The sequence below is a fragment of the Dama dama genome, chromosome 2 (assembly GCF_033118175.1).
Source record: "Dama dama isolate Ldn47 chromosome 2, ASM3311817v1, whole genome shotgun sequence".
In the NCBI taxonomy this organism is placed as follows: Eukaryota; Metazoa; Chordata; class Mammalia; order Artiodactyla; family Cervidae; genus Dama; species Dama dama.
This window is the reverse complement of record NC_083682.1, coordinates 18,768,747-18,795,121: the sequence shown is the minus strand read 5'-3', so window position 1 is coordinate 18,795,121 and position 26,375 is coordinate 18,768,747. Positions and strand designations below refer to the sequence as shown.

The 26,375-nt window shown below is 45.1% G+C and overlaps 1 protein-coding gene across 3 annotated transcripts in view; it reads left to right on the top strand.

The window, feature by feature from the left end:
- Window positions 1–22,993, top strand: part of FLI1 (Fli-1 proto-oncogene, ETS transcription factor) — a 126,991-nt gene extending 103,998 nt beyond the window's left edge. For all 3 annotated transcript variants that reach the window (XM_061166749.1, XM_061166757.1, XM_061166739.1), the window contains exons 6-9: window positions 15,387–15,452; window positions 17,148–17,207; window positions 19,903–19,950; window positions 20,993–22,993. In XM_061166749.1, coding sequence (XP_061022732.1) covers window positions 15,387–15,452; window positions 17,148–17,207; window positions 19,903–19,950; window positions 20,993–21,522 — 704 coding nt within the window. In that variant the 3' untranslated portion in view covers window positions 21,523–22,993. The remainder of the gene's footprint in view (window positions 1–15,386; window positions 15,453–17,147; window positions 17,208–19,902; window positions 19,951–20,992) is intronic.
- Window positions 22,994–26,375: the final 3,382 nt, after the last annotated feature.

The following is a 26,375-nucleotide window of genomic DNA, read 5'->3' as shown; positions in this document are numbered from 1 at the left end:
TTTCATTACTGTGCTTGATAATTTACACAGCATTACACATTTTATGTGTGTTTAATATGACATTTTTAAAGTTCGGAGAGAAGGACTTCCCTGGTGGCCCAGTGGTTAAGAATCCCCCTGCCGGTACCTGGGACACGGGTTCAATCCCTGGTCCAGGAAGATTCCACAAACCTCAGATCAACTAAGCCCATGTGCCCCAACTACTGAGCCCAAGCTCTATAGCCTGCACTAGAAATCACCACCACAAGAAGCCCATGCACTGCAACTAGAGAGAAAGTCCTCCCACAGCAACAAAAACCCAGTACAGCCAAAAAAACTAAATAAGAAAAATAGTTTTTTTTTTTTAAATCAAAGAGGAAAAGAATAGATTTAGAAAATGAAACGCTATATTGAGTAACACTCTTGGTCAACACTCTGTTGTCCAAGAAGGAGTGCAGTAAACTTTAAAAAAAGAAGGATGGTGGATGTTGGTTTGATAAGTCTAGTTGTGAGATTTCCTCAGTTACAGGAGTTAACCAAGGCCTTGCCTTAGTCAGCTTCCTTGACCCATGGCTCTCCAGGAGAAGGAAAGATGTCCGCATCACCTGGACCATTTTAAAGACAGAAGCTGCCTGCCGCAGCATCCTAGACCACACCCCCGTCTCAGTCCATAGGCGTCCTTGGTGGGTGAAGTTGGAGCTGAGTGTTCCCACTGCTTCTCAAATCCTCTCCCCCTCCATCACCCTGCGCCGCAGACCCAGGCTTTACTTGAATACCTAATGGAGATACCACATTGCTCTGTATCAGCATCATTCTGCAGCGGGTGTTTTCTCCTCATCCCTGTGCCCGCAGGCGTTCCGGCATCTGATACCCTTCTGGGCTGCTTAGAAATGCGCACTTTGTCCTTCCTGCCCCCACCCCGCTTTGGCTTCTGTGTTGTAGTCCTGTCTGTCAAAGCTGCTCCTACATGCTCCCTGGAGAAACCGAGAATCTGATAGGCACCACCTTGCTCGCAACATGAGTGAAGATGACAGTGAAGGCATGAGCCCGGATGTGTTTTAATAAAGAAAAATGCTCTCAGTACACTTCAGGACGGGGAAGGAGGCGTGAGGCTGTGGGAAAGGTATTTGGGGCCACCTTGACCTCCAGAGCACCCTTCCAACTGGACTCAGCCAGAAAACTACTCCGCCCACCCCTGCAGGCGGGGTGCCTAGTGGGCGAGGCGCAGCAGCACCCAGCCCCGCCCACTTCTAAGGCGTTTCACACTTACTGAGTGGGCTGTTTGGGTTTTGCATTTCCAATTCATCTCCAGACTTAACTGTTACTATTTTAAACTTCGCATCTCTACCAGGTTTCACTTTGACTCAGACGTGTCATCCCATTCCAGATAGCAGAGCTAAGACTCAAAATGAAATTGGCCTCGGTTGATGTCACTCCATTTCCATGACCACGGGGTCTTGATTTGTAATAGAAACTAGAAGTGACCGCTCTGTTGAGGAGTCAGGTCCTGGAGTACTTTGGAAAGAAAAGGCTAGGTCCACAAGTGCTTCAGATAACCCACTGGTGGGCGTCTCCACATAGAACATTCCAAATGCCCTTGTTTTGCAAAATACACTGATTTAGAAATTGCAGCGGTTGTTTAGAGGAACAGTAGTTGCTGAAAAGTATTTAAAAGGTGCTTGTTAAAAAAAAAAAAAAGGTGCTTGTTTATTCTCATGCTCATAAACCAAATTTCTCTCAAGAAAGAAGCTTCTCAACCAACACAACATTGTAACAATTATTTTTTAGTGTTTAAATTTTGAAAAATAGGAAAAAAAAAATGAAGCTTCTCTTATGCGAGACAGAGGTGAAGGGACTTAGGAAATCTTCTAGTGAAAAGCCAAGGCAAAGATAGCATCATTTGTTATTTTATTGTAAAAACTTTCCCAAATTCTTTTTAAAGAGGTAACAATGAACCCTCTTCAGAGAAGTCCATGTCTAAGACAATAAATAATTATTTCTTGTGAAGCATCCTTTTGGGAGAAGTTAACATCTTTGAGGAAGAAATGCCATAGTTAGAAACACTAACCAGGACCCACATGAGCTTCTCCCCTCCAGCCTCAGGGATCTGGAAGCAATCACACATGAGGATCAATAAAAAGTTTAACATGCCTCTGATGAAATTCAAATTCTTGTGTTAGGCGTATTCTAAAAAGCGACTGGTAAACTAAATGGAGTTACTACTTTATCAAAATCCAACACATCCTTCAAGGCCTAATTCAAGTTCCATCCTTTTCAAGATATTTTTTTCTTTACTCGCAAAGACGACATGCATTCACTTCCCAGGACCCTACCTTACTCACAAGCCATATGTGGACCTAACTACCATGCTAAGGTAACTACAGATTACCTTGTCATCTCTAATTCTGAGTTTTGTTCTGTATCCCTTTTCCCACCCCTGTAGATATTCAGTAAATACCATTGACAGTTGATGGATTCACTGGGGAGGGAAAATCGGATTTGTCAATTTAATTAAATATATACTCCATCCTTCTGCTTCCCTAAACAAAGAACCAGAAGAAATTAGCCTTGGTTGATTAACTTATTTCCATGGAATAAAACTCTGGAAAAGAATAGCAGCTATAATCTTAAATGATACTTGGGAGTGTAGAAAGTGTTTTCACATGCATGATCACATTTATTCTCAAAAGAACTCTGGGAGGATTAAATAAGCCATTTGCTTCTCCAAATTCTTAAATTTTAGGAGAATCATTTCTCCCCTGTTACAGATAGGTGGACTGAGAGATTCAGAGAGATTGTCACCTGCCTGAGTTCACACAGCTGGTAACTGGCAGAGATGGAAAGCAACCCGAGAAGTTCTGAAGCATCATGTAGAGTTCCTTCCATGGCAATGAACTGTTTCCCTGATGGGAATATAAAAGAGGAATCACAGAATTCCTTCCTGTGAAAATCCCTAAGAGTCCTTAATTACATCACACATGACCTTAGACTCGATAAGATTTAGGTATCCCTCTTCCAAAGAGATGAAAATTGTTCTCACTCTAACTTTGAAAACTCTTTGAGCTTCCAAAGTCTTTGGCCGCCTGTAAAAAGAATGATCCTGTCCTGCCCAATATCCTGGAGGAATTTAGAGAAAGGCAGTTTTTTCTGCTGTGAGTCATACTTTCGATTTCTATTAAAATTCTTATATGGTCGCATATGCTTTCTCTCAGGCTTTGGGCCTCCAGGCCTGTGCTAATTTGCATGTCTGGTTTAGATAATGTCTGAAGTCCCTTCCAGCCTGAAAAGAAGCCTCAGATTCTATTATGTAAGTGAGACCACACTCCACCTGCCCAGAGCTCATGCTTCTTTGTCTTTTTAACTCCTGTGCTTTTTTTTCTTTAATATTTATTTATTTGTTTGGCTGCATCAGGTCTTAGTTGTGGCATGCTGGATCTTTAATTGCCACTTTTATTTGCAGCAAGCGGAATTTTTTTAGTTACAGCATTCGAACACTTAGTTGTGGCATGTGGGATGCAGTTCCCTGACCAGGGATTGAACCCATGACCCCTGCATTGGAAGCTCAGAGTCTCAGCTACTGGACCTCCAGGGAAACCCTAATCCCTGTGCTTCTGATGTGTGGACGCAGAACACAGAGGTGGGGGCATTCTGGGGCTCATGGGCTGGCCACAGAGATGGAATGTTCTGTTGGGGAGAGCTCACTTATCTATTTCTCATTCACAGTGACCCCAGAGAAATGCCCTTTCCTGCAGTCCACTTTAGAGGAGGCTCAAAAGGAAGGCATAGGAAGTGTGGGATTTTAAGTTTCTTTGTTTAAATGGCTTTCCTATGTCAGTATGAGTCTGAGACAACAGATTTGACAATACCTTGATTCTAAATATGCAAAAATTGGTGAACTCTTTAATTGTTGTTGTTGTTGTTCAGTTGCTAAGTCATGTCTGAATCTTTGCAACCCCATGGACTGCAGCACACCAGGCTCTTCTGGCCTTTACTTAATCTCCCTGAGTTTGCTCAGATTCATGTCCGTTGAGTCAGTGATGCTATATAACCATCTCATTCTCTGCCAACCCCTTCTCCTTTTGCCTTCATTCTTTCCCAGCATCAGGGTCTTTTCCAATGACCTTTCACATTAGATGGCCAGACTTATTATAATAGAGTAGACTTATTTCGCCTTTTACTATCTCTCATTCAAACATACAAAAGATACTATTGAGTTTTTTTTAGCTAATTTTTTTTCATCTTCTATCATAAAATAATTCTCACCAGCTAAAGAACTGACACTGAGGGATTAACTTTCTGGAAGGGCTTTGAGATCAATTAGGGTGACCCAGTCACTTTCCATAAGAAAATCATGGCACTATGGAGAGCTTTATGTTCCTAACATTAGACAGGCCAAGTCTTTGTTCAAAACTGTGTTATCAGTGAAGCCCTCTCCTTTGCCTGTTTTCTTTTTCTCATAGCACTCACCACCTTCTAATTTATGATGTAGTTTACTATGTGTTTTGGGGGCTTCCCTTATGGCTCAGCTGGGAAAGAATCCGCCTGCATTGCAGGAGACCTGGGTCCAATCCCTGGGTTGGGAAGATCCCCTGGAGAAGGGAAAGGCTACCCACCCCAGTATTCTGGCCCAGAGAATTCCATGGACTGCATGGTCCATGGGGTCACAAAGAGTTGGACACGATTGAGTGACTTTCACTTCACTGATGGCTCAGCGGGTGAAGAATTTGCCTGCAGTAGAGAAGACACAGGAGACTTGGGTTCAGTCCCTGGGTTGGGAAGATCCCCTGGAGAAAGAGATGGGAATCCACTCCAGTATTCTTGGCTGGAAGATCCCATGAACGAACAGAGGAGCCTGGCGGGCTACAGTCCATGGGGTCGCACAGAGTCAGACCCAACTGAAGGACTAAGCATAGCGCAGCACTGTGTATTTTGAATGTCAGCTCCCAGAGCAAGATTGTGTGTCTGGCCACGGATGCATTCTCCACACACTGAAGAGGGTCCAGCACCATTATACACATTCACTAAAACGTTGCTGATCGAATGAATGTGGAGTGTGAGATGTCAGCTAGGCCCAATAGCTCATGCTGGGAAAGAAGAGGAACCTGGGGGTGGGAAAGGAAAACCGGGTGATAAGATACAGTCCCTCCCTTCCCAAAGATGCTCACCAAGCGAGAGGCATAAGTGTACCAAGAATCACAGCCGGAGGCTGAACAAAACGAGGGTGATAACCACGAGACCCTCACCAGCGAGCCTTTGCAGAGCTTTGGGAGGAAAAGATGCAAAAGTTGAGTCATGCGTCACATGCAGGACTGTGTCCCGAATAGTGAGGGAGAGTGAGGGTGACCCCCCCCCAAGAAAGCAGACAGGAGAGCATCAGGTCCGGGCTTTCAGGGGATCCAGGGGGCTGAACACAGACAGCCGCTCATTCTTCTCAAGCCTGTTACCTAAGTGAGCAGCCAGTTAGGTTTTCTTGTTCTGACCTGGGATTGTCTTAAACCTGAGGCAGATTTGACCCAAGAAGTCTGCAAATTAGTTGCGTCTACATGGCCTAATGTAGAGGGGAGTTCTGGCAAACACCCAACTAATCGAGTCAGTATGAATTGCTTTTCCACACAAGGCTGGCCTCCAAATCCCACTTGGAGGCCTTATCAAAATAAAGAGGTCATTGAGGCTTGTGTGTCATTCAGACACAGCCCTGTGGGAGGGGTGGAGCCAGGGAGGGGCTGGCCTCAGCAGGTCCAGCCTTGTGGGACCGGGGTAAGGCTGTGTAGAGAAGGTACCACTGGCCTCTCCAGCCATCATCTTTGAAAGCCGTCCATTCTTTAAGCATTTCTCTCATGTGTCCTTTCTTCTCTTTGCACATGAAATATCTGAAACAGTAGTTTCATTCTCCTCCACGCAGCAGGGCTGGCTCCGAGGCTCAGAGGCTGTTTGGATTCCAGGACAGATCCTTGAGCAAAAGAAATCTGATCCAGGATGTTTGTTCTTTTTTCTTCTCCATGCATTCCAAGTTTGAGGAAAGCCTTGCCTAGATATTTCTCTCTTCTTGAGGTCTCTGTGGAAGCCAAGATCCGCTGATGCCCTTTAGAACATAGGATGCCCCTGAGGCGAAGGCTGAGCTGCCCTTGTAGATGAGGTTGCAAAGAGGTGAGGACCCAGCTCAGAGCTCCAAGGCTGGCTGGGCAGGGAGCTGGGGGAGTTGACAGTCGGGGATGGCGGGAAGGATGCTGGGTAAAACCTCGACTAGTGATAGACCATCAGGCAGCCAGAGCCACGGGCGCTCACCAGCTTCTAGGCCAGAGATTCTAAACTGGGACCCAGGATACAGCAAGTCCCCTACATACGAACCTTCAAGTTGTGAGCTGTCAGAGATGTGATCTTGCGTTTGCATTTCCAGTCACATAAGTTAGTTCACGTGCCGGCATCCTCGACAGGTAATCGTGCTTTCATGTTCTTTACTGTACAGTCCTGTATAGAATATGGTAGCACAACATCTTTATTTCAAGCCCAGGATGTCCAGAAAGAAGAGTAAGAGCAGCAGTGATGTAGCCGGTACTGCTAAGATGCATCGAGGGATAACGATGGTGTTAGTTGGGTACCTAGGCTAACTGTGTTGGACTTATGAACAGATTGGACTTAGGGATGTGCTCTCGGAAAGGAACTCATTCATATGGAGGAGACTTGCTGTCATCCATTCTTCTTCTAAAAGAGAGCCAGACTTTATTCCTGTTTGGGAATCACTGATCTCAGAGCACAGGAATGGGACTCTGCTTCCTCCTTTACGGCTTCTCTTCTGTTTCAGGGTCTTCCCTGGTGAGTTTTCTAACCTCACTTCACCAAGACCAACATCTTAGAGGTGCAAGCAAGATTGTATAGACTACATGTATATTGTGTATATTTTTTAAGTTGCCATTGATCAAATCCTTATTTAATCTTTCTAACAATCCTGTGCAGCATCTGTTACTAATATTTTTAGAGAAGCAGAACATGGGGTTCAAAAAGGCAGAGTAACCTTTTGACGATGATTGTTCGCCAGGGCTGGGATCTGAAGCATAACCATCGACCTTCTGGAGAGAAAGGGTGTGTGCCCAAGGGGGCCCACGCACTGTATGACCTTCTACAGCTCAGGTGCCCGTTGCCTTAGCACGACTTTGAAAGTGGGAGGCCAGGCCAGCAGGTCAGATGTCTGCTACGGTGACTGGCAGGGGCTGTATGGCGATCGTGGCGGGCACAGGGCTGGTCCTGAGGCTGGAAGGTTTGGCATGTCGGGCAGGGCAGGGGAAAGAGCCCAGAGAGAAGCAGAGCTGGGCTGGTGGCCAAGCCAGACCTGCTCCTCTTTTTAGGCTGGACCTCTTGTTCCCCAGGGCCTCAGAGGGATGGAGGTATGGAGGACCATCTCGTTGAGTCCTCTGCCAACAGCAAGGATGTTGTCCTCATGTACAGTCTTCCCTGTATGTGGGACTTTCCTGGTGGTCCAGTGATTAAGAATCCACCTTCCAAACAGGGGGTGCCAGTTTGATCCCTGGTCAGGAAACTAAGATCCCACAGGTCTTGTGACCCCCTGCCCCCCACCAAAAAAAAAAAAAAAACCCACGTTATCTATAGATGGGGGAGTTGGGGCAATGGGTCTTCCTCCTGATGGTTTGGCTCTTTTCTTGGGAAGCTTGGGGCTTTGGACTCAGGGGTTCCCTTTCTTAGAGCTTTTCTCCTTGGGCAACCTCGCTCTTCCAAGAAAGGAGGTCTGGATCAGACTGAGAGAAGCCTCTACCCTGAGCTGGAGCCGCTTTGCCTGTCCTGCTGAAAGGTCTGCATTCAGAAGCCGGGCTTTCCAAGGATAAACAGGGTGAGGTGCTGCCAACCAGAAACTCGAAGAGAAGTTTCAGGGAATATTCATCTTTTTCCATCAAGTAATCGAGAGCACAGGCTCATGCCGGAAGGGAGGAAGAGAGAGGCTTTTGTGCCCACGTCTCCTGCATCTCTGGCCCCCGGGTGAGGTCATGACAAAGTGTGGAGCTGCGTGTTGCCTGGGACAGTGGGCCTTCAGACAGCGAACCGTCGGCATCAGAGCAGAAAGAAAGCTTTCCTGAGATGTTTGGCTGGGTTTCTAGGACCTGTTTAACAGCTTCACACAGAAGCTGAGTTAACACTGGGATGTCTGTGAGAAGGTCACGTCCAGAGAAAGTCTTCCCCTTCCCACAAGGAGTCTTCAGAAAAAAAAAAAAAAATCTATGCTCATATTTCTCCACCCCAGGAGGCTCCCCTGGAATCTTAGAGGCCACTGAAGGTCAAGTGAGCCACACCAGACCTGCTATAATGAAGATACTGTTCAGACCATTATATACATGAAGCTGAATTAGCCACAATGCCTAGCAGTGCCCAGAATGAGGCTCAGGCTTTCTCAGCTTTGGCCAGAGTGGATGTCAGGACTGCCTGAAACCATAAGCTCCAGGCAGAGCCCTTCTGGGAAGATCCTCTGAAAAAGCTTATTACAATAAGATTCATTATCAAGCCGGGAGTAGAAGGCATCACTGAAGTAAAAAAGTGATTTTTTGCTGATCAAGCATCTGCCGCCACCTGAAAGTTCTGAGACCAGCTGCTCTGAGGGCCCCTAACAGTCACATTTTCACCTGTTGTACCCTTAGTCAGAGGCTTCCCAGGTGGCGCCAGTGGTAAAGACCCCACCTGCCAATGCAGGAGACACGAGATGTGGGTTCGATCCCTGGGTCAGGAAGATCCCCTGGGGGAGGGCATGGCACTCCACTCCAGTATTCCTGCCTGGAGGATCCCATGGACAGAGGAGCCTGGCGGGCTACAGTCCATGGGCTCACAAAGAGTCGGACGTGACTGAAGCGACTTAGCATGCACACACGCCCCCTCGGTCGGCCGCTCAAGTGCGTGTTTTCAGAGGTCAGTTCTCAGAAAGCAGACAGCGGGGCCCAGGGGATACTCAAGGCTGCCTCCTGAGCCAGGCACGACCCACAGGAGAACGGCCTACCTGCTGATGGGCAGCTGGGCACCAGGGAGGCAGAGTGTGCAGGACTCTGAGTTGTTGGGTAGCTCCTGGGTCCAGGCTTTTCCATTTTGGTTGTAGACATATTTCTGTTTGAGTGTCTGGTACCAGAACTGACCATCATGCTGAGTTCTCACTTGTATGACTTTTAGGAACAAAAAACAAGTCTTCGTTTGAACATTGACATTGTTAAAATATATATAAGATACACAGCAGGTCACCTGAATGAATGGCATCTAGTCCTGGGCTTCCTGTGGGGACAGGTTTCTGCCTGTGCTTTGTTATAGGAGGACTGTAGGCCATTCTGCTCAGAGTACACTCATATATCACCCATCACCCACACTGGAATGGATTTCCCAGGTGGCGCTAGTGGTAAAGAACCTGCCTGTCAGTGCAAGAGACATAAGGGACTCAGGTTCAATCCCTGGGTTGGGAAGGGCATGGCATCCCTGGAGGAGGGCATGGCAACCCACTCCAGTATTCTTGCCTGAAGAACCCCATGGACAGAGGAGCCTGTCCATGGGGTCACAAAGAGTCAGACACGACTGAAGTGACTTAGCACACACACAGACTGGAATCACCTGGTGACTTCATTTAGTGGGGAAAATCTGGGCAGAGGCTTTGAATGCCCATCAGCTAGGAAAATAGTGAACAACAAGAGGAAGTGTGTCTATTTAGCAAGAAGGAGAAAATGTTGCCTGGGCCTTCATTCATTCATTCAACAAATATTTATTGTGTGCTTGCTCTGGGCTTGGGTGCATGGTTCTATCAGAGAACCAAAGAGGGGTCCTGACCCTAATGGACCTGACATTCAGGTGGGAGATGCAGACAATAACCATCATGGATTCAGTTCAGTTCAGTTCTGTCACTCAGTCGCGTCTGATTCTTTGCGACCCATGAACCACAGCACGCCAGGCTTACCTGTCCTTCACTGTCTCCCACAGTTTGTTCAAACTCATATCCATTGAGTCGGTGATGCCATCCAGCCATCTCATCCTCTGTCATCCCTTTCTCCTCCTGCCCTCAGTCTTTCCCAGCATCAGGGTCTTTTCAAATAAGTCAGCTCTTCACATCAGGTGGCCAAAGTATTGGAGTTTGATCTTCAAAATCAGTCCTTCCAATGAACACCCAGGACTGATCTCCTTTAGGATGGACTGGTTGGATCTCCTCACAGTCCAAGGGACTCTCAAGAGTCTTCTCCAACACCACAGTTCAAAAGCATCAATTCTTTGGCACTCAGCTTTCTTTGTAGTCCAACTCTCACATCCATACATGACCAATGGAAAAACCATAGCCTAGTTGATTAAATTAGGTGATACATGGAAAAATAAGTAGAGCAAAGTAAGATGGATGGAAGCAAAGGGAGGGAGGTTAATGTATATTTGGTAGGGCTGGCCAACCTGTTTCTGGGTTTGAACATTCATACAGTATTTAATGATGCAAATATAGCAATAATTGCAATAATATTACTTGCTAATGTTCACTGAGTTTCAGTCTGTGCTAGGCACTGTGCCAGCTGTTTGCCTGGGTATCTCATTTAATCTGCAGGGCTGCCCCAGTGCTTCTAACCTCTAAGGCAGAATGCCAGATCTTAGCTCATGATCTTGGCCTTCCCCATCTTCAGCTCTATCCTTGAAGTAGGACTTACTCCCAAAACACTGGTTTTCATTTCAATCTTCCATTTAGTAGGTGCCCTCATGTACCCCAGTGCCCACAGACAGCATTTGTTAAACTCTTCAGTAAATGGACCCAGGTGTCCTTCGTGGACTCAGATTCCAGGGGCAGGATTTTCCATGCAAGTGGGTGGAAATGAAAGAGCAGGTGGGAAGGGAGCCTTGTGGCCTTTGCGGCTCTGATTTCACATTTTCTGCTCCAGGACCCTTGACTCTAGGCATGACCGATGCTGTTTATTGCTCTGTTACCTTCGCTGGAGGGTGCACTTCAGGCTGATTGCTCGTGGCCTCTCTGTTTCTGTCACTTTTTTTTTTTGTACCTATTGTAGGACTTTAGGGTTGGTGGGGACCTCAAAAGTTCTCTCAACCAGGCTTCCCCCAGACCCCCAGGGCATTGCAGGAAAAGACAGGGCTGCCAGACACTCCTCTGATAGAGTATCAACCATTAGAGAAAAATCCAGCCACGACCTGCCCTCTGTTGGTTACAGGGATTTCGTCCAGGCGTCCTGTAGCTTTTGCATGCCTCTAGTGTTAGAATAAAAGAATAGGAGAGGATATATGTATACTTATGGCTGAATCATGTTGGAGGTTTGACAGGAAAACAACAAAATTCTGTAAAGCCATCATCCTTCAATTAAAAAAATTTAATTAAAAAAAAAGAATAGGAGGAATAGCTGGTAAGAAGTTGATGGTAACTATAGCCATAGCCTTAAGATGGGCCTTAAAAAAAAAGTTTCTTCTGAACGAATATAACATAGCTTTCAGAGAGGATGGATTCCTCCAGTAAACTAAGAATCTAGAAGAAAAAGTGCTTAGAAAACTCTGAGTCAGAGATCTTATCAGTGCAGAGTAAGTCAGAAGTCAAGTCAGAACTTCAGATAACACACACCAATTCCTGGAACTTAGTGATTTGCTATTTCTCTTTGCATGAATTTGTCACTTTCTATTCCACTTTCTATTCCGTTCCTGCTGGGTTCATCTCTCGTCCCCCCGGTACCCACTCCATCCATCCACCACTGGCTGCATGCTCCACCACACCTTGTGTTCACAGTATTGGCACCTGCCCCGGGCCTCTCCTGGTTTCTACTGCCTGTGACCCAGGGCCACTAAGCTTGTTGATCGGCTGTGGACATGGTCTTGAGCCTAACCTCAACCCTGTCTTCCTCATCCCCACCACTGCAGACCCACAGGTGGTTGTCTCCCACCCGACACATTCCCATCTCACTGCTCACGTCTGCCACATGCCCAGCTCTGATGTGTGCTCTCTTCTCTCCAAATAGGCCTCACTCAAGCCACCCGGCCCCACTTAGACTCGCTTCTCCCTCCTTCACCCCCAGGATCTCCAGCACTCCTTTGGCACATGACCTGTACATCATCACAGTCTTCTATTTGTTGTCTTCTCCTATTTAAAGGCAAGGACAGGGGTCTATCCACATCTCTACAAGTGACCTAGTTGTGTTCCTTTTTATGGCTGAATAATATTCCATTGTGTATATGTCCTAGATCGTCTTTATCCATTCCTCTGTTGATGGACATTTACTTTGTTTCCATGTCCTGGCTACTGTGAACAGTGCTGCAGTGAACACTGGGGTGTATGTGTCTTTTTGAATCATTTTTTTTTCATACAGAGTGAAATCAGAGAAAAACAAATATTGTATATTAACACATATATGTGGAATCTGATAAGATTGGTATAGATGATCTTATTTATTTACAAAGCAGAAATAGAGACACAGATATAGAGAACAAAACAAGTATGGATACCAAGGGGGATGGAGGAGGGGTGGGATGAACTGAGAGGTTGGAATTGACATATATACATTACTGTATATAAAATGATGCTTCCCAGGTGACTCAGTGGTAAAAGAACCTGCCTGCCAGTGCATGGGGTGCAGAAGATATGGGTTCAACCCCTGGGTAGGGAAGATCCCCTTAAGGAAGAAATAGCAACCCACTCTGGTATTCTTGCCTGGAAAATCCCATGGTGGGCTATAGTCCATGTGGTCACAAAGAGTCAGACACGACTGAGCACACAGCACACACATGTATAAAACAGATAACTAATGAGAACCTATTCTATAACTCAGGGAACTCTACTGAGTGCTCTGTGGCGATCTAATTGGAACGGAAATATAAAAAAGAGGGGATATATGTATACACATGACTGATTCATTTTCTGTACAACAGAAATTAACACAACATACTGCAATAAAAATTTTAGCTAACTAATTAATTTAATAAAAATAATAAAGGCAAGAATAGCGGACTTGTTTCATATTCTTTCACTTGCACTCTGTAGCCAAATACACAATCCATTGCAGAAATCAGTCCCAGACAAATGCCTGGAGGCCTAACCAGCACCCCAACGCCCCCCCCCCCCCACAAAGAAGAATTTTGGAAGAACCTGGCCTTTCCTCATGGGTCCCCCAGCCTCATACACACTGTTGCCCCCTGTAGACAGTCCAGAAAATACCCATGAAAACCTTCAACCACATACCCCAGCTTGTAAACAAGTTCGGTTCTTTGTTTGTTTCTGTTTTGCTTTGTTTTTAAGCAAGCACGGGAATCTATTTGCAGAAGGAATTGTGAAAGAAAGAGTCAAAAATATAAACAGACAACTCAAATGAGCCAGGTCTGTCTCTTTTGCCCCCTCCCCTCCCCTTTGTCCCATCTCCATCCCCTCACTTTCTGTTTTGCTTTTCATGCCAATTGCTAAAGATTGTAATTTCAAAACTGCCCTGGCTTTTCCAAAACTAGGAGGAATGTACATCTGCACGTGGATTTTTCCACCAAAAATCTGTTCCTATAGTTTGGTGGTTCTTAGCCAGAAACAATCAGAACAGGCCATGGGACCAGCCAGCCCATCTTCACAGTTCTTATTCTAATTTGTTTGTGAGGCTCAGAAGGGGTGGAGGGGGATGGTTTGCGTTTCACCCTGTCTGACAGTCGTTTGATGAGGTTTGCACTCCATTTGTCCGGATGGTTTTTATGGTTTCTTTGTTGTCCATGGAAAGACTTTGAAAGTCATAATTCTATATCCTTAAGCTCTTCTGCTATTCCTGCTCCGTGTCTCCACGGGACTCACAGCGTGAGAAAGGAAAAAGACATTTCCAGCTAGTCGGTTAAGCAGTTTCTGCACAGGGTTAGGGAGGTATGTGGATTCTTTCAAGAAAAGGGTTGGGATCATGAACGTTCAGGTTCAGTAGAGTGTCCACCAAGGTGATCTGGAAGCCTCTCTGCAGTCCAGGTGGGAAGCGTCTCTCCAGCCCCTTGTTTCTTGGTTCAGTCACACCTCTGGCCCTTTTCCTTTTGCTGTGGTCATCACCCAGCTCTCTCTACTATCAACAGAAAAGCTGAGAGGCCAAGGAGAGTCCAGCATGGGCCCAAACATGTGCTGGAATGAGAGGCCAGAGCCACCGCTGGGGCCTCGAGGCACGGCTATGAGACAGTTTGTCCATGAACCTTTAATCTAGACATGGCCATCTCTGCAGAGCTGTTTAAAGGGTTTTGCAACACAGGCTTTGGACACTTTTTTTCTTTCTAAACTTGTAAGATTATTTATTAAGATTATATTTGTAGAATGCCTTATAAGGGGCTTCACATGTGTTATCTCATTTCATTATTACCTGCCTTCATCCCTTGGGACTGCTGTAACAAAGTATGATAAGTTGGGAGGCTTATAAACAATACTAACTTCTGACAGTTCTGGAGATTGAAAGTCAGGTCATATGCCAGCATGGTCAGGTGTTGGAGGACCTCCCATCTGGATTGCAGATGACTGCCTTCTTGTTGTGCCCTCCTATGGCAGGAGGCATGCAGGCAAGCTACCTCTGTGACCTCTTCTTATAAGAGCACTAACCCTGTTCATACGGGCCCCACCCTGAAGACTTAATTGCCTCCCAAGACCCCACCTCCTATTATGATCACATTGGGGATTAGACATCTGCATATGAGTTTGCAGAAGACACAGATATTCAATTGATAACATTCGCACACCCTTTAAGATAGATTAAATCATGTAAAATCTTATTTCCATATTTAAAAAGAAAAAGTGTTTGGTAGTGCCGCGTCTTTGTTGCAGTACACGAGATCTTCAATCTTCACTGTGGCATGCAGGGTTTCTTTTAGATTCAGCATGCGTGATCTTTTTTTTTTTTCAGTTGCAGCATGTGAACTCTTAGTTGTAGCATGTGGGATCTAGTTCCCTGACCAGGGATTGAACCCAGGCCCTCTGCATTGGGAGCACGAAGTCTTATCCACTGGACCACCAGGGAAGACTCTTAATTACATATGGTGAAAAGCTGAAGCCCAAGGATGTCTAGATTCATCCAAGGTCTCACAACAGATGGTGGAAGGATAGAACCTGAACCAACGCTGTGACTTTAAATTCAGGGTTCTTTCCACCCCTTTGACTCCCAATCAATGTGTCAATGTTCCTTCCGTCCATCCGCATTTGCCCCAGGGAAATGCACTTCTGGAATTTAGTGATGCTTGAAGTTATTGCTAAATTAAATTTAACTTTTCTGGATCACTAAAAGATAATCTTGAGGCAACCTTTCTGAAGAGCAGGAGATGCTGTCGTCATTGTTCAGTCGCTCAGTTGTGTCCGACTCTGCCACCCCATGGACTGTAGCATGCCAGGTTCTCCTGCCCACCATCTCCTGGAGTTTGCTCAAATCCATGTCGATTGAGGCTGATGGATCTCTATTTGTTTTTTCCACTAGACCCTTCCTATGACTCAGTCAGGAGAGGAGGTTGGGGCAGTAACATGAATTCTGGCCTCAACAAAAGTAAGTAACCGTCACTCTGTTCTTTGGGAGGAAAACCTTTTTCCGAGGGTGCGGTGGAGAATAGGGTCATAAGAGAAGAGCGAGCATTTTCTTTTTCTGCTTTCTGAGTGGACATCAAAATTAATTGCCAATATAGAACCTGTGACTGATAGCTAGTCCCAGAAAGATAATGGAACTTTCACTCAGATCTTTGAGTTTTGTTTTACTGCATTTGGCTTTAGAATGTTTGAAGTTGTCAAGTTTCTTAGGACAAGGTTCTTTATGAATGAAAAATCCCTGGATTTGGATTCTGCCATTTAAGTTTCAACAATGACCCTCCATGACTTCGCCTGCTTCCCTAATTGTCAAGATATAATCATACCAATATCTCTACCCCATTTCATGGAACTCTGAGGTGGGGTGGTAACCGGATGAGGAGATGCTAGTGGTATGACATCAATGTGTGTTGAAATCTGACCCAGAATCTTCTGTGGAGAGTGCAGAGGAAAGAATGATTCATAAAGTCCTGACCCAGAATGTGTCAATCTTGCTGTCTCTAGGAGGTAAAATATCGAGCACAAAAATGGATAGTGAAGGGAATTCTTTCAAGATAGAGGTTAGGACTGAAAATTAATGCCCAGGCAATAGCCACACACCCTTTTAATAATATGTATTATCTGCTTACTCTGCCTCCAGCCTTGGGCAGTGTGGGTTTCACATGGTGAACCAGGTATGGACCAGTCTCTCCAGGAGGGGAGAGGAGTTGAGTGCGCGCACGCGTGCACGCATGCGCACACACCCACACACACACAACCCTTTCTTTCCGGGTGGTGTCAGGAACACCTTGGGGACCTGGAACCATAAGAGTTGGTTCTAGAAAGAGAGGCAGGATTTGGACCCAGAGAGAAGGGAAAGATGCCCTCCCAGGAGAGGCGGGGTCAGGGAAAGACATCAAGGTCAACACGTCTGAGAGTCAGGGAGGACTTGGGTTCCTGGAATTTAGGGTGCACGAAGGAAAAGAAAAGTCTGGAAGGGTAAGGAAGAGGTTCAAAGATGCTCGGACCATAGATCTCAGTGCTTTAGTCAACAGTGAGTCACTGAGGTTTTTGGATGGTGGGATGAAGTGGTTTATGGAGATTTAACTGGCTAAATAGCATTTGATGGGTCAGTGAGAAGAGAGAGGAGTGGTGAGGCTGCCCGTCAGATGAAACCAAAGATGGTATAAGAAGCACCACAGCTCTAACATGGAGATGTGACATGATGGCAGGAGCAGCAAGGGTGTACTAAGAGATGCCACAAAGAGGGGAGCTCACAAGACGTGGAAACACAGGAGCAGGAGACTGGCGCTCAAATGCCACCTTCTCATTAAAGACCTTTCTCGGTTTTCTATTTAAAAATGAAATCCACAGCCCCAAGACCATCAGACATGCTCCTTCTACGTATTTATTGCTGTTTATCATTGTCTCCCCCATTAAAACGTAAGCTCTGGCAGGAACCCCTTGCTCAGTGCTGGGTCTCTAGCATCGAGAACAGTGCCAGTACATAGATTCTAGATAAATATTTATAACATAAAATGAGTAAATGAGCAGAATGACTGAGTGAGTGAATGAATGAGAAAGCACATTTGTCCTCCTCGGTGGGGTTGTGCTTGACGAGACGTTCCCTCCCCTTCATGGAGAATGACTCCACTTAGCATATTTCTCTTCCTTGCCGCAGGTCCCCCTCTTGCTGGAGCACAAACAATGAGTAAGAATACTGAACAGCGGCCCCAACCAGGTACCTGTCCATGATATTCAAACCCTCCTTTGTTTCCTGTGCGGCCATTGGTGCCACGTGGTCAGCAGAGGCGGATTTAGACAATATCTTGTGTTTGTCATCACTGTTTTTCTTCATAGAATCCTTTATTTGACACTGTACTAGATCTGTGCATGGCGTACCTTGCCCTGGAACATGGAGAGACTCATGACATATCAGAGGTGAAAGGAACCTCAAGATTAACATGCTTCATATTGTAAAATAAAGAAACCGAGGTCTAAAGAGGTGAAGTGATTTGCCAGAAGCCACACGGCTGGATTCGGGGAATACGAGAGCTATCATCCCAGACTCCCAAGTTGCTTCACCTTCTTCCATCCCTGTAATGAATCTCCTTAACAATTAAGGCAGAGCAACTTTGAAAACCATGGAATTGGAGACTCTTCGTATGGCAAGGGAACCTAGAGACATCTAGGTCTACAACATCCTCCTGTAACATCTCAGTCTTTCGATTGCATCATCTCCACTTGAATACTTAGAGCTATGGGAGCCCAATACCTGACTAGGCTTAATTGCACCATTTGAGCCAAAGTCCCCCCAGTGCTGTATCTTCCGTTCAAGCTTCCCAGTTTGCCCTGTTTAAAGGTCTTCCTCTTGTTCTCTGTGAAGGGTTCTTCATGAATCTGAAGACAGCCATGAGTGCCCTCCCAAGCCCAGCTCAGTCTCTCTATGGGACACAGCTTAGAGTAAGCTCTGAACACGCTGTTGCTTTGGGTGAACAGACTTGGTTTTCCATCTCCGTTGAAGATAAGCAGTAGAAAGTTGACCTGCATTTCCTCAGGAAGGCTGAGAACTTGCTGACCGTGAAACACAAGTCAGACAGAGAGGATTTGACATGGAGGATTTAAAGAATCCCCAACAACAACAAAATTAGACATTGTCGTTCAGTCGCTCAGTTGTGTCTGACTTCTGTGAACCCATGGACTGCAGCTCGCCAGGCTTCCCTGTCCTTCACTGTCTCTGGGAGTTTGTTCAAACTCATGTCCATTGAGTCGGTGATGGTATCTAATCATCTCATCCTCTGTCGCCCCCTTCTCCTCCTGCCCTCAGTCTTTCCCAGCATCAAGGTCTCTTCCAGTGAGTCAGCTCTTCACATCAGGTGGCCAAATTACCTTCCCCAAAATATCTTAACTGTCACACCATGAGGATAAAAAGGGGAAGACTGAGAGGTCTTAAGGACTCTTCAAGTTAATTTGTGGTTGTGAGCAAAAACCCCAAAATTATGTTGATTTTTTAAAATTATAGAAATTGTAAAATTGTATCAAACGTATGACATCATCGCCAAGCTGTGATCCAGCTCTCTACCATGATCTCAGCTGAAAAGAAGACGACAGTCCTCACTATGTCAGTATTGCAAAGGTTTCTTTTATGGCTAAACTATCACATAAATTTTATGTAAACTGAGATTTAATAATAATCATTTTAAGGACTGCCCTGGCTATCCAGTAGTTAAGACTCCACGCTTCCACTGCAGGGGGCAGGGGTTTGACTCCTGGTCAGGGAACTGAGATCACACATGCCACATGGTGAGGCCAAAATAAATAAATAAAATAAAGAGATGTTATCTTAAAAAAGAAATTCAAATGTATATATATATATATAAATATATAATCATTTTTTGGCTAAAATGCAACTTCTGGTTGGTTGGTGTCAACATTTCCAAGCTTAAGATCATAGAAGGCTGTACTGGGAGGGAACTGGAGAATCCAAGAGCCACATCATTTTGCAAAGGAGAAAAGCAATACCTAGAGACTGTCCACTGAGTTTTTTAGCTGATACCTTAGTTGGGCTAGAACCCAGGCTATTTGATTTCCAGGCATGTGTCTTTTATGCTTCATCAGAAAAAGAAAGACATGTTAAGTTGTTCCTAATAGTTAGAGCTATTAAAGACCAGTCAGGGATTCCCAGGTGGTTCAGTGATAAAGAGTCCTCCTGCCAATCCTGGAGACACAGGAGACATGGATTTGATCCCTGGGTCAGGAAGATCCCCTGGAGAAGGAAATATCAACCCACTCCAGCTTTCATGCCTGGAGAATCCCACGGACAGAATAGCCTGGCGGGCTATAGTCCATGCAATCACAGAGTCAGACACGACTGAGTGACTGAACAGAACAAAGGCAGCCCCTGGTGGTCCAGTGGTTAAGACTCAGCACTTCCACTGCAGGGGTGTGGCTTCAGTCCCTCATCAGGGAACTAAGATCCCACAAGCTGCATGGCATGGTCAGGAGTAAATAAATAAATAAATGTTTACAAAGACTGTTGTAAGACCTTTACAAAGACACGTTAGACCTTAAGCTCCTTTAATAAGCCATACTTCACCTTATTCATGTGATTGGATATCAGCTAGCTCCTTTCCAAATGTTTTTTTTTTTAATTCTCTTGTAGGTAATGGCAGCATTATCTATAAATTTCAGACACTAAATATGAAAAAATGATACTATCACCATTTCGAGTTGTTTCTGTAATAACAGGGATATAGACCATAACTCTGATCATGATCTTTGAGGTCTGCAAATAAAAGCAGTGCAGTTTTCTGAAATCAGGGTTTCCTATGATATCGAAATAAAAGTAGAAACCCTTAAGGGTATTCTTATTGTTAATGCTGTTGTTTTTATATTTTTCATAACAGTGAAGCAAATTTCCTTTCTTGTCTCCTTAGATCCATATCAGATCCTGGGCCCAACCAGCAGTCGCCTAGCCAATCCTGGTGAGTTTACTTTGGCCTGAGAGGTTGTGTTCCAGAATGTTCTATAGCTTTATGAGATCACTTAGGGGTCCTCAGTTCAGACACCTGACTGGGGAGGGGCATGTATGCCTTTCCTTGAATTGTTTGACCCCTGTTTCTCTAGTGCACAAGGAGAGAACAGGACTTGTCAGTAGGTGGTGATGATATCCGTAAGCTGAAGATGCCTCTGGACCACAAACATTTTAGCTCCATATACGTGCACTGAGGTTGAGATAAGTTCCAGCAGGGAAAGATGGGGGTGGGTGTGGAAGGGCAAGAAACAAGTTCTAGCCAGTTCTCGGTGAATACATATTCTAAAGCTGCCTCAGTCTTCACTTTAGGTAGTATTGCAGCATTACCTGACTTCATAAAAGAGGTTGCAGATAAAATAAACTCGACAGTGTATGTATTTTAAGGGTTTGTGATTCAGGTAACTCTCAAGTGAGTTCTGAACCAAGAGCACCTCCTGTGTGAGTTAATAGGCCCTTTGGAATTGCGAGGCCAGCCCGTCCCACCAGGGAAGTCCCACTGCTCCTGTCTCCAGGCCATTTCTGCTCAGAGGGTGAGAAAGCCACCAGCTCTCTCTCTTTTTTTTTCTCTCTGCCCATGTTCTATTCTGTGGAACTTAGAACCGAGAGCCAAGCACAAAGGCTAAGGAGCAGTTCAGGTTGCTTCAGCCTAAAGTGCTGTCACACGTTCCCCTGGGACTCTGAGGGAGGCCAGCACTGAATAAGGAGTAGACAGTGATCCAGGCCTTTACAGAAGAAGAGACGCAAGCATCTTCCCCCAAAGGGATGGGGCGTGCCTTGCCCCAAGCCACACAGCTGGCTCCGGGTGAATTTCACCAGGCTGGGGGCAGCTTATCTAAAGAGCTAACCTTGCTGATTATGCCAGTCTCGGTGAGAAGTGGACTCTGACTGTAGAAGGAGATCCTGGGGTTCCTGTCCAGGGTGAGTTGGACCCTTGCACTTAGGGATCAGGTTCTGATTTCTCAGGCGGAGCTTCTGTTTTCTCTCTCCTGCAGGAAGTGGGCAGATCCAGCTGTGGCAGTTCCTCCTGGAGTTGCTCTCGGACAGCGCCAATGCCAGCTGCATCACCTGGGAGGGGACCAACGGGGAGTTCAAAATGACGGACCCCGATGAGGTGGCCCGGCGCTGGGGGGAGCGCAAGAGCAAACCCAACATGAATTACGACAAGCTGAGCCGGGCCCTCCGATACTACTACGATAAAAACATTATGACCAAAGTGCACGGCAAGAGGTATGCCTACAAATTTGACTTCCACGGCATCGCTCAGGCTCTGCAGCCGCATCCCACTGAGTCGTCCATGTACAAGTACCCTTCCGACATCTCCTACGTGCCTTCCTACCACACCCACCAACAGAAGGTGAACTTCGTCCCTCCCCACCCATCCTCCATGCCGGTCACGTCCTCCAGCTTCTTCGGAGCGGCGTCACAATACTGGACCTCCCCCACGGGGGGCATCTACCCCAACCCCAACGTCCCCCGCCACCCCAACACCCACGTGCCCTCACACTTAGGCAGCTACTACTAGATGCTTCCTCATCGGTGGCCTTCTCGCTGAAGCCCCCTCCCTTACACCTCCCATTGGACTTACGTGGCTTTGGAGAGAAAACAAAACTGGATGCTCTTTCTTGTTGAATAGAACTTTTGTACCTGTTCTTTAAAAACAACTCTTCCTCTTCTTCTTCTTTTTTTTTTTTTTTAACATTGGTAACTCCTGCTTTTCTCTACCTTGAACAAAGAGATGGATAATTCCATGGGCCAGTATGCCAGTTTGGAGTCCCAATCTCCTGTCAACTTATGAGTTGAATATTTAGATTACTGGAATGGTTGTGTCATGGTTCTGGGAAAGAAACTGTATATAGATTCATATTTTTAGGACCAAAAGCAGTTTCTTACCGACACACGGGTCTCATCTTGAACCTTGAAGGGTTCAGTAGGATAAAGAATCATGGACTTAACCAGTTATGCTCTGGTTTGAGATTTAGTGAACTGGAGGCAGGAAGCTTATCATCTTATCTTAGGAAGACCTAACTCAGTGGAGGGCAACTGGAACATTGGTTGTAAGGCCAGTGAAGTTTTCACCCAACTGGAATTTAACAGAAAGAAACAAGTATGTATTTAAGAAGCCACGGGCATTGCAGAATCCCTCTCAGTGGGCAGTAAATATGCGCTAGGCTGACCATTCTGTCTAGAAGTAGTCAAGATATGAACTAAGAGATGTTAATGCAAATACAGACTTTCCTGAAAAGTCAGAGAATTAAATAACTGAAAAAAAAAAATGACAGTGGGTCCCAGTACTTTGAAAAGTCCTAGGGATTTTTAAACACAAACAGATTCGCAAGTGCTGTGCGCTTGTCAGACGATCAGTCCAGGGTCCACCAACCACAAAGCAACTTACTGTATAAATTATGCAGAGTTATTTTCCTATATCTCACAGTATTAAAAGTAAATAATTAAAAAGTGAAAAAGAGTAAAGAAACGAGTTGACCTCGGTCACAGATACAGTGTTCCTATCAGATCAGTCGTTATTTTTTTTTAATGTAATTTGTACATCTTTTTGTCAATCTGTACATTTGGGCTGCTTGTACGTTTTTATAGCTGGTTTTAAAAAAAAAAAAAGCATAATGTGACGTGTTGCAGAAAAGAGAACAGGACTTTGAAGTCACTGACTTACCCGAAAGAGAATCACTGTAATTATTTAACAAGTGAGCAGAAGCGAGTCAAGGCAATCCCTTTAAACCGTTAACTGCTTTGGAGATGTTTGTAAATAACTGAACTACAATCATCACAACTTGGAAAACAGTAACCAAACTTTCCCTTGTGGATACGAGGGATTTTCTGCCTTATATATACAATATATTTTTTAGATATTAAAATATATATAATTTTGCAGGTAATCATTGACTTTTTTAAGCTATATTAAGTGTTAAGTTGACAGCTCTCCGTGAAGACTATGTTGTAAAATAATTTGACTAAATAAATTGTGCCGTCTCTCAGAACTGAGGAGAACGTTTTCTTATTTACAACCAACCTTCTGTCCCCTGTCCCCCACCCCAGGTCCAAGGGTTTTCCCAGGGAAAGTTTCCTATTGACCTCTTCTGGCACCGTGAAAACTTTTTCACGTGTACATACAGCAGAAGGTATAGAATTATGTGGGTTTTAGTGTTGTTTGAATTAGCTCTCTCCAGAGAAACAGAACCAATGCGGATATATATATATATGGAACTTTATTACGAGGACTTAATTCATGCAATTGTGAGGGCTGAAGAATTCCCCCAGTCTGAAGTCGGTCACCTAGGGAAGCCATGCATAGCGTGCTCAGTTGCTTCAGTCATCTCTGACTCTAGCCCACCAGGCTCCTCTCATCAAAGGATTCTCCAGGCAAGAATACTGGAGTGGGTTCTTTACCCACTACACTACCTGGGAAGCCCTCAAGGGAACCCAGTAGTGTGTGATTCAAAGGAATCAGGGAAACCGGCTGATGGTGTAGATCTCAGTTCAAGGGCAGGAGAAAAGTCCTGCTTGGGGAGACAGGGAGGGAGCCCAGAGGGTGATTCCTCCTTCCTCTGCTTTTTGCTGTATTCAGACCCTCCGTGATTAGAGGGGGCCCTCTGGCCTGCACCGGGGAGAGGAGTCCTCTTCAATGAATCCACACATTCAGTGCTAATCTCATTCAGAAACACCCACACTTACATACCGGAAATACTGTTTAATCTTGGCCACAGTCAAACTGATACTTAAAATTAACCTTTACATTGTTGATGATGTTTGCAGAGATTTTTTAAAATATTATTTAAATCTTCCTCCAGCCTAAAAGGGTTTTAAAGGAGGACAGCCAAGGCCATGGATATGTATCCAGGAACCAGAACAAAGCAAGCAGATCCATCCAGGGTAGACCTCATACCTTGGACTTCACTCTTGCCTCCTCTGAGCATCTCCAACACAAGTGGCCGTTCCCCCAGTCAGTCCTCCAGCAGAGAATAAGGTGGTCCAGCTTCCTCTGGTCCTGTGCCAGGAGTTTATGGCTCATGCAGATTTTTAAGATCTTTTTTCTTCCCAGGGAAGAAATTCGCCTCAAATCGTTTCACTGTGAGTTGGCTCATTTTCATTTCCTCTATTTCACAATGAAAATGAATGAGCCCTGGAAAGTCCTTGATGTTGTGAGAAAAAATTAGACTCAGAGCCTTGGTCACCCAGTAGACTTCCTAGGGTGACACTGAGTACCTTCTAGACAACTTACCTACTTAAACAAAAGGGAAGGTTGAGGGCAGGAAGAGAAGGGGGTGACAGGATGAGATGGTTGGATGGCATCATCGACTCAGTGGACATGAATTTGAGCAAACTTCATAAAATAAGGAGGACAGGGAAGCCTAGCGTGCTGCAGTCCATGGGGTCACAGAGTCGGACACAACTGAGCAACTCCAACAACAAAACGAAAGGAGACACGTTTCAAATTTTAGTGTCTAAATTTTTGATACTTGATCTTAGCCAAAAGGCCAAGAAGCGATGTGTCTAAATATTTTAATGTGCACCCTACCATTAAAAAATATAAGTAAATATTCTCATTATATGCACGTTAACTTATAAAGCATGTATAAAGTAAAAGTCAGTCAGTCGTGTCCGACTCTTTGCAGCCCCATCAACTATGCAGTCCATGGAATTCTCCAGGCCAGAATACTGGAGTGGGCAGCCATTCCCTTCTCCAGGGGCTCTTCCCATCCCAGGGTTCAAACCCAGGTCTCCAGCATTGCAGGCAGATTCTTTACCAGCTGAGCCACAAAGAAAGCCCAAGAATACTGGAGTGGGTAGCCTATCCCTTCTCCAGAGGGATTGTCCTGACCCAGGAATTCAACCGGGGCCTCCTGCGTTACAGGTGGATTCTTTACCAGCTGAGTTACCATTCTCATTATATGCACACTAATTTATAAAGCATATATAAAACTTAAGTTATTTAGCTTATAAAGCAAACACAAAATAGAAAATTTTTAAGAGTGATGGAAAAATAAATTGAAGATGGAATTCTAATTGTTTCTTCCTCTTTTCATTGTATTGCACTTCTGTCACTCTCAACACTCAATAAGGATGTTAGTCTTTAGAGGAATAAGTTTGTATGTATACTTCTATAGGGGTTTCCTAGTGGACTTCTAAAAGCAGAAAATAAAAATTTTATATAAGTGACCTAAGCATAGAAAGAGAACTGATAAAGGCCAGGGATATTTCAGAATAGTCCAGCTGGATTTTCTTGCAAATCTCTTATCTCAGGCAAGCAGTTTTCTCACCAATTTTGAAATCTGCTAAGTAGTCATTAGGGAAAATCAAGGCACACACTTCTGACTTCTGTGAGAAAGATGGGATGGTGAGGCATTAGAGGTCATCCTTTTAAGAGGTTTTCTTAATATGCTCTGGCTATTGAAGCACTGGCTAAGGTCTATCGCCTTTACAACGTCTTAGAATTTGATCTAATATCGCCCCTAGAATTTGTTTCCCAAACATTTATTCTACATTTAGAAACCTGGTCCACTTATAACAGGACCAGGACACCGTTTCCTCCTTAGAAGCATTTGTATGCAGTGAGGGCTGGCACTTATTCCCTGCAATGCTCAGATTTGCGATTTACTAACTTACTGCAAGGGAGCTGGCTGATTCGACACGGAGGACAAACAGGAACTTCACCATCTTGGCTACTAATCCAACTTTCCCCTTCTCAACCGTTCTGTACAGATGTCATGAAGTGCTTTGAGTCTATCAGTGCAGAGATGTGGAATCTAGAAAAGTGGTACAGATGAACCCATTTCCAGGACAGGGATAGAGGCAGACTTAGAGAACGCATGTGGGGACATGGCAGTGTTGGGGAGGGTGAATTGGGAGAGTAACCTCGACACATACACACTACCATCTGTAAAACAGATGGCTAGTGGGAAGCTGCTGCCCATCACAGAGAACTCAGCTCCGTGTTCTGTGGTGACCCAAAGAGGTGGGAGGGATAGTGAGGCTCAAGAAGGAGGGGATATATGCATACATGTAGCTGACTTTCTTCATTGTACAGCAGAAACGAACACAACATTGGAAAGCAGAAAAAAGAAAAGAAAGCAATTAAAAGGAGGCAAAAACACAGGCCAAGCAGAGAGGAGCATGGCAAGCCTGTGGGAAGTTCCAATGGAAACTGTCTTCCCCATAGTTTGAGACACTGCTCAACAGCCCTTTCGAATAAGAAGTCATTCTGTGTGTGAGGAGGGCAGGGGGCGAGGGTGGGGTGGGGGGGTGTCAAAAAATATTGTTGATTCCCATACAAGGGAAGTCATATTTTCAATATTTGTTGTTTTGCAACATTCTTAATGGTCAGTGACCACTAGAAATGTAATGATGCCTAAGTTGATTGCT